Raw genomic sequence first — 8,926 nt, 5'->3', positions numbered from 1 at the left:
ATTATAGGCACGAACCACCAGTTTCCAGCTCCTTAATTATGAAATTATGTTCAGTAAAATTTTAAACGTTTAGCCAAACTAAGCCAAATATGATTTCATTACATCAAAATTATACCTGAGAAAGATTTCCCCACATTATTAGCCAATATCTTCCTCTAAACAACCAATGCTTTTATCAGCTTTCCAAGCTTACCAACATCATTATTGTCTCATTTGGAAATAATCCTTTATAACATCAAATTACTGAAAAAAAACAAGATCAGACCTTTATTTGTTTATTAATAAACTAATTATGGTTTTTGGGGAAATACGTAAAAATGTTCTGCACATAGGTTAATGTAGGTTAGGCCACAAATAAACAAAAAAAGCAAAGTCAATATTAAGTCATGGTCCAGAATTATACAAATGAGAAATAAATACAAGGCTTATGGTATTTGGTAAGTAAAGATAACTAAAGTAAACTGTATTTCAAATTTGTTTATATAAAAGCATAGTAAAGATCACTTTAAAATAGTGTCCATCTTTTAAACAAGCATAGATGCATCTGCAATCATGTACAAATATAATAAACTTAACAGCTTTCTTACTCTCAATACAAATTACAATCCCTTGTTTCTTTATGCAACCTGACAAATTAACAGCGTGAAGTCATTAGAAAAATATGGACCTTTCTGAGTCTATATTTTAAAGTTAAATTGAAAAATACAGTTTAGGTAATATGAAACATATGATTTTCAGATTTAAATACCTGTATCTAATGTATTGTTAGATATGGTCTTCAGTTTGGCTGAAAATGCAAAAATAGGATTAATTTTTTAACAGATTAAAAATACTTATCCATTGATAGAAGTCCTAGTTTATAGAACAGAATGTAAGTGGAACATATTTGTAAGTTAATGTCTATTCAATTCCCAAATACACAGGTCCTAACACTAAGCCCTTAATATGGATTTGCTTTAAAGACAACTGAAGATCTTACATATCTGGATCATCTTAAACACTCCTGTAAACATAGTCAAAATTTGCTAACAGAATAAAATTCAAGTAAACATTGCATATTTGATTTCTCCTAACTTTACAGTTTTGCTCATTGATGACATACACATTTGTCAGAGCCACTACACATGTAAAGAGTTTTTTTTTAATCATCCTTATGAAAAGGTGAAACTAAATATTGTAAACATGTTCATTTTTAATTAATACAGTGCAGCTGCTCTTTGGTTTGGCATAATGATACTGATTAGAGGCCTCAGATACTGAATAGTCAAGTAAATCTTGAACCAGGTGAAACATCTCATCTAGTTTGTGTTTAATGGCAATGGCAAAATCTGAAATTTTACTTCATTTTCTTAAGCATCATCACAAATGTTCAAGTGCTTGAAGGATAAAAGTAAGTAGAAATTTTGGCAAGGCTTCATGTTGACCTTGGCTCTTCAAACAATTGAGCATTATTCAATACCAGTTGAAATACCAAAGAGGCAGCCTTTCCCTGATTCCCATACCACTTGAAGGCCCTTAATGAATGGCCATTAATATGTATAAATAACTTCTGCCTGGGCTGGGGATATAACTCAGTACTGGAGTCAATGCCCAATACTGGGATGGGGGAAAGGCTAAATATGGCAAAAATGTTGGCTCTAGGTTAAAGTAATTAAAGCTTTTAAAAAATTCAGAAGAGGGGGCTGGGAAGGTGGCTCAGTGGTAGAGCGCTTGCCTTGCATGCATGAGGCCCTGGGTTTGATTCCCCAGCACCACATAAGCAAAAAGAAAAAAGCTGCAAGTGGCGCTGTGGCTCAAGTGGTAGAGCGCTAGCCTTGAGCTGAAGAGCTGAGGGACAGTGCCCAAGCCTAGAGTTCAGGCCCCATGACTTGACCCCCCCCCAAAAAAAAAAAAATTCCGAAGAGGTTTTTACTGTGCTATTTAAGGTGAGGATAACTAGCTAATGAAAAGTTGAGAAAGATTATAATTCCACAAAAATTCCTGAATATAGTTTTAAGGGGAAATTTCTTCCTTACTCATCAGCCAGGTGCATGCAAATCCTTTGATCTACATGTACAAATACAAAAGGACCAGAATGTTTCTGAAAGTGATCAAGTAGATTTAAGCATTTACCAATCCCTTATAATAATGGAAACCACAAAACTGAAGTTGTTTTTGGTAATCTCTCTTAATTCTCAGTCTAGTTTTGCAGAATAAAGATTGTTAAAATTAAGTGTTTAAACAAAGGTAGAAGAATCTATATTATAGTACTCCGAACTAAGTCTTCAAAGCTAATGCAGTCTTTTGGTCCAAAGAGGGGAGAAGTTACCTAATAAGTTTTTTTTTTTTGGGGGGGGGGGAGGGCCAGTCCTGGGCACTGCCCCTGAGCTTCTATTGCTCAAGGCTAGCACTCTTAACACTTGAGCCATAGTGCCACTTCTGGCCTTTTCGGTTTATGTGCTACTGAGAAATCCAAACACGGGCTTCGTGCATGCTAGGCAAGCTCTCTACCACTAAGCCACATTCCCAGTTCCACCCAGTAAGATTGAATATTAGCATTGTGGAAGTCCAACAAATCCTTTCAGTTGTAAACTAAGGGGACACCAACACAATGTCACCAGGATAAGTGCCATCAGTGAGGCAGACCTTGCTTTCTTCCCAAAGCACTTTGCTTCCTGTATGGCAATAGCCTGGACCACTAAAGCAAAGTCTACAGCTGCTGGAAGAGCAGTCTCAAGTCATTGTGAGCATGCTTACTGTGACCCTTAATCAAAAATATGAGGTTATAATAGAACTGAAAAGCTAAATCAAGGAGGACAGGTTACTTCACAATGGAGAAGGGGCCTTAAGTGCCAATTGTAAAGGCTGCCTAGCTACAACCCAATGTAACAGAGAACCAACAAGTTCAATGCTCTGTTTGCAATGAGCAAGCCCAGGAGGTCCCTGCACCCACTAATGATCTGAATCTAACTCTGGATTTCAAAGAAGTAACAACATGGCTTGCAATGGAAGAACTCAACATAAATTTCCCATGCACTGTTTGATTTGGAGGGCAATGGATTCATTTGCCCACTGGATCAGCTTTTATAAACCAGTTAAAACAGACTGCTACCTTCTCTGAAATAACTCCATACAGCACCATGAAAAGCTTTGTAGAAGGGTTTAATGATGCTGCCATGCTTCTAGGAAAAGGCTGAGAAATCACACAATCCTAAACTATTGAAAACTGTCTCCTACAGGATGAAATCTCTTTCTCCAAGTATTTCAGCTTAAAGGTAAGGAATACCTCACTCAGGCAAAACTCTCAAATGTGTAAAGTTGCTAGTGCACTGAAGAGAAAGATTAACAACTCACAAGGATTATCAATCATCAAAAGATGCTCTATCTCAGCAGATCACTAAAGAGATGATGCTATCTCAAAGCCACCCTTAAACAGGCACTCATGAGTACAGAAGATGAAGGACTTTGCTGTAGTGTTACAAGAGAAAACAGATGCACTTAGCAACAAGGGCACAGCTGACCAAACAACTCTCTTCACTGCTGCAGGCCAAGAGTCCAGAGGCAGAATGCAAACAATAATAAAAAAACAAACCAAAACAAAGCAAACTGGAGCAGCCACTATCTGGTTTATGGAGGATTAGGAAACCTTAGCATCCCAATCAATGGATAGAAGGTATTCCCTAAATACAAAACTGGGCACTGCAGCATATTAGAAGCCATGTGGTCCAGCACCTCGAAGGCACCTTCTTTCCCCTGTGATCCTTTTCAGACCAAACTGTCCTATCTATAGGTGCTGGTAAGATTTCTGCCAGCCTATGGGAAGCAATTATTTTGGGCTTCGGTGTTTGATTAAGCGGTATAAACGAGTAATATTTTTACATTATACTTTACAGCACACTGTACTATGCTCTAGAATATACCCACTGGTGCCACTGAGCCTAGATTTTCTTGCTCTTAGGAATTTTGGCTTGAGACTGGGAATTTTAAGTGACTACTCAGGATTTTAAATTTCTTCCTGAGAACTCTATTATTCACAAGTTGATTAGCCCCCCCCTAGTTTCAATGATCAATATTTAACCTGTTACAGGAATACTGTAAAAAGTATCACAGTAATTTTGTTATTATCAAAAAAGAAATCTGAAGTTAACTCAATGACATGTTTCATTCTAAATACTTTTAAGATTTAAAATATTTTTAAGCACTTTATAGCATCCTGCCTATCTTTCTGTTTCTCTTCTAGTTACTTCTTTCTATAGTATAGATACCTGTTTCCCTGCCCATATAAATACCCCTGAAAAGTCAATAAACAGTTATCAAGCAGCTGTAAGGACCTAAAATATTTCATGTACTGCCAAGTATTTTTCTTGGGCAAGCACTATACTACAGTACACAGTTGTATTAATGCTTCTCACTAAGCAGTCAATGAGTTATACCAGTGTGTTCTATATTCTAAATGATAACACATTTAGACATCTGAATCCTTCTGAGTGTTATTTTTATAGCCAACAATAAAAAACTGTATTAAAAATGTTGAAAAGTATAAAACAGTAATTATAAATTAGCAAACACCCAATTTAAAAAAGCAGTTACTTTCTTTTCCCTTACACAGTAAAAGCAAGAATAATTAGGATATTATTTGCTTTCAGCTGCCAACTGGCCTAGATGTACTTAAGTTTTTAGCTTGTGTTTTTTGAAGGACAATTTATATGGCTACTAAGAACTCTAGTATTCTAAGTCAGGTACCAAGAAAATACATATGTCATGTTGATATGTGACAATAGCTCATATCATAGCATCTCATGACAGGTACATGTTATTTCCAAAGTAAAAGTAAGTCACTTTTGAGCTGCGAGTCAATGTTACACAAGTGAACTCTTGAATTAAGGCATCTTTCCGCTCCGTAGTGCTTCTGTGGGTCCAGCAAACTGCATAAAGGCTTCCTTTTATTAAAAAATATATATCTTCTGTTATACTTGAATTATTCCGTTCTGTTGGTCACTTTCTTGCAAATAAAATAGAAAGTATTAGTCCACAATGTTTTTATGTACCTACAAAAACAGAAACAATTGAATTATTAGTTAAAATTTTATTTTCTTAAATTTCTCAAAGTATAAAATGGTTTAACAGGCTAAGATATAAAGGTGCTAATAATAGTACAAAATAGGAAACAAATCTTTAAATTCTAATAGTATTCTACCAGTTTTTTGTTTTTTTTTTTCGGTTCGGGGGCTTGAACTCAGGGCCTGGCAATGTCCCTGAGCTTCTTTTGCTTAAAGCTCTACCACTTGAGCCACAGCACCACTTCTGACTTTTTCTGTTTATGTGGTACTGAGGAATAGCACCCACTGCTTCCTGCATGCTAGGCAAGCACTCTACCACTAAGCTGAATTCTCAGCCCATTCTACCAGTTTTATAAGCAATAAATACAAGGATATGACTTTCTTCCCTTGAAGCAATCCAGAAAGATAAAGAGGGGAAGGTGTCTTTCCGTACTCCCTGCCTGTTAGAGCTTGGCCATTCCTTGAGAACGCACGCACATCCACTTATAATACTAATGGAGAAGTTCTTGCAGCAACTGTGAGAGAAACGAACTGTAGACTCTTAACCAGATACAGAAGCCAGTATTTATTTGGCTTACTTAAGAAACAATGTGGCAGGTCTGAGCACCTGTCCCTGGCTGCAGCCATAGGTAGTGTGGGTAGGCCCAATGGTTGTCACACATGCAAGTCCTGCAGCTCCTCTTCAGACTGCAATCTGTCTGACTAGTGTGAGACTTCCATCACCTAGTCTGTAGTCTTGGGCTCTGGCTCTTAGCCTGTACAGGAACTCTGGAAGACCTGGCAGTGAGCTGATAACAAGGAGGCATGTGCTTCCTTGAGATTCCAGATCCCCTTGGAAAAGTGTGCACCTTGCACCTGCCTTGAAGGAATGGATCTGTGGCAGTGACTTGTGCTGTGACTCCACAAAATTAAATATTATCAGTGAATCACTTAAATCTTGTTTTGGGCTTTTGACTTTAATCATTCTTCTTTGGATCTAATTTCTTCAATAATTTTGCCTTAATTTTTTTGCCTTAAACTAATTAATAAGATAAAAAGGTTAGTTGTTTACATCAGTCCTTAACTATCTCTTTTAGTTTCTTCATCTATCTACCAATCAGCACTTACTGACAATTACCAGAAATAGTATGAAAAGACAGATTTTGCCAAATGTGTTACCTTCCAGTCTCTCCTATACTACTTATGATATCCTACAATGTGATATAACTGAAAAGTTAAGAAATTATAACATTTAAATTAGAAATATCCAATAAACTACATTTGCTCAAGGAAGTTAACTTCATGCTGTCTTACCTTGAAATTATCAAATGGTTAGTTATGAACAAGTGGTACTCAATTTTCTATTGCCACTGTAACATGGTTATTTGTCCCTGCAAGCACATAATTATATATGACATGACAAAAAAAGTATTAAGTTTCTGGATAAATGGTAAAATTAATTACATCAAACAACTATTATGTAAAGCATTAAATAGGCTCTAGGCACCAACCATTTTCCCTTGTATAGGAGACAGGAGTGAGTAGAGAGTGTTAAGAGTCAAATGTTTGGTTTCATGCTTATCCTTGTGAAAATATCCACTGGTCTTAAAACACAGGATTGTTGTGAAATGGCAATAATAAAGAATTCCAAAAATGAACTTTCCCTGGATGAGCTGCTTTTCAAAAAATCCAGCCAAAATCCTTGCCTACTTGGTATAAGATCTGTTAAGTATCAAGAAAATTTGCTTTACCTAGGTCATAAATTGTTTATGTGATTGCTACATTTTTAAAAAGTTGTTTACCCTGGAAATTTGAAATTTCAAAAATGCCACTGTCCTTCCAATTTAAGAGGACATGGTCCAGTTGAACTTTTGAGTTATTTCAAGATTATTTTTTCATACCATCATTTGTAATGTTTTGTAAGCATGCTTTCAGATTACAAGTTTTTTGTTTATTTTTATTTTCTTTTTGGTCAGTGCTGGGCTTGAACTCAGGGCCTGGGCATTGTCCCTGAGCTTCTTTTTTGCTCAAGGCTAGCACTCTACCACTTGAGCCACAGCGCCACTTCCAGCTTTTTCTGTTAAGATGCGCTGAGGAATCAAACCCAGTGCTTCATGCATGCTAGGCAAGCACTCTAACACTTAGACACATTCCCAGCCACAGATAACAGTTTTAAGGTGTGTACATAAAAAAAAGTTTCCAGTGGTCTTACACAAGAAGTCTAAAAAGCATCCTAATGAAGACTCTACAGATACTAATGCAAAAGAATGTTTAAAATACTCCTAAAGCCAAAAGAACCACTACATCTGTCTGCCTCTGCCTATTTCCCACTGAAGCTACCATTACACACAAACATCCCAGATATACGATGTTTTACCAAAAATTTCGTTTTGTTTTTCCACATTTATTACGTCTGGTGATTTTCATTTGAGCTAATGAAGCAGTATTTTCAGTTGTTACCTGCTCTGGCGACACCTTCTTCAGCTCCATTTTCTGGCCACTGAGATTCACTGTCCAACAAACGGTTCTTTGACTCACTGAGTGGTTTGGTAGGAAAAGGTTGATTTGAGCCAATACTGAAAAGAGAGAACAAATAATTTACTAAGCAGTTTACTGTTCACTGAAGGGCATTTAAAAATTAATAAGCAGCAAATTAGTAATCTTTCTCCTAAATATGTGAGGGCAAGTCATGAGACCACAGTGCTCTGAATGTACTATCTGTAAAGGAAAATATGCCCACATCCCCCCTGGCTTTCTACACCCAGGCTTGTGTACTGTAACACTGCCAATGAAACCAATTAGATTAAGAAAAAAGCTTCAGAGGCCAGTCTGAAATGTTTGAACATGTTAATCGGGAGCCATAAGGTAGTATAAGGACAGGTGAAGAGCTATGTCTGCTGCTAGTACAAAAAAATTACCTGTCATTTCCCAAGTTTTCTGCTTTCTACCTCTGCAGTTTAGATCTAAGGGGAAAAAATGATTTAGTGATTTAGCGTAGACTTATTTTTCTAACTAAGAGAACTAGGGAAGGGAGGGAATGGAGGTGGGAAAAAGGGAGGGGAATTAGAATTTGCTGGTACCTATAAGGGACTAAACACTGGCTAGGTGCTTGGTGTCCACCCTGTCAGTAACCCTTGGAGGCAAGTGGAAACTGAGACTCAGACAGTTTCAATGACTTGTTCAGAACCACAATAAATGTTTGAACTCAAAGGTCTAAGAGCTACATCCTAACACTTATATGTTGATTTGGAATTGGTAGCTGTAATGTGCTTCAACTGTTTCACTCACAGAAAAAATAATTAGCTTCTTTAGAATTTTACCTAAAATATATTCTTTCATTGAGTTTATAAAGCTATTTTCTCACCATGAAATTATGGAAAATGATTAAGAAAAAAATAAAATTTGAATACTCATTACTGCAGTTGAAATATATTGATTAAAAATTAAAATGTACTAGTCAAAAAAACCCAACAACAACAAACCAGTGAGTTTGTTCAAATTCTCTGAAAAACAAAACAAAACAAAACAAAAAGAACTTTGGTAGAAGCCAATAATCAAAACTTGAAAAATCTTACATCCTAGGGGGCTGTAGCATATTTACTTCCTTCCTGGTGTGCCGTCATTTCCAGCTGCATGTGGCTATTGTAACAAAACAATTAACTTGCTTTAGACACAGTACTCTCTTTCTGATTTCCCAAAGTGTTCTGGTGCTCACTTTGGGAAGCACATACACTAAAATTCAAATGGCACAGAGAAGATTAGCACAGCCTCTGTACAGGGATGAGACACAAGTATCCCATGTTTTTAATATGGATGGAATGTGTTCGGGTGCTAAAGAGAAATATGGTCATCCTAAGCACATACCACATATCAGCCCTCAATTCAAAAAAGCTTAAACAGAACTTCTC

General features: G+C 36.6%; 1 protein-coding gene and 1 pseudogene across 5 annotated transcripts in view; one reads left to right on the top strand and one right to left on the bottom strand.

The window, feature by feature from the left end:
• Nucleotides 1-262: 262 nt before the first annotated feature.
• Zdhhc20 (zinc finger DHHC-type palmitoyltransferase 20) overlaps nucleotides 263-8,926 on the bottom strand; it is a 58,264-nt gene continuing 49,600 nt past the window's right edge. For 3 of the 5 annotated variants that reach the window (XM_070003124.1, XM_070003120.1, XM_070003122.1), the window contains 3 exons: nucleotides 7,479-7,594; nucleotides 6,333-6,409; nucleotides 263-5,027 (listed from right to left, as the gene is read on the bottom strand). In XM_070003124.1, coding sequence (XP_069859225.1) covers nucleotides 6,372-6,409; nucleotides 7,479-7,594 — 154 coding nt within the window. In that variant the 3' untranslated portion in view covers nucleotides 263-5,027; nucleotides 6,333-6,371. Of the gene's footprint in view, nucleotides 5,028-6,332; nucleotides 6,410-7,478; nucleotides 7,595-7,936; nucleotides 7,982-8,926 lie in introns of those variants that run through there. The other 2 variants (XM_070003121.1, XM_070003123.1) reach the window with 2 other exon arrangements.
• LOC138814418 (U6 spliceosomal RNA) lies at nucleotides 8,726-8,824 on the top strand (annotated as a pseudogene).

This window comes from Dipodomys merriami, unplaced genomic scaffold, assembly GCF_024711535.1.
Source record: "Dipodomys merriami isolate MVZ:Mamm:240054 unplaced genomic scaffold, mDipMer1.0.p SCAF_6, whole genome shotgun sequence".
Classification (NCBI taxonomy): Eukaryota; Metazoa; Chordata; class Mammalia; order Rodentia; family Heteromyidae; genus Dipodomys; species Dipodomys merriami.
This window is presented reverse-complemented; position numbering and strand designations above follow the sequence as displayed.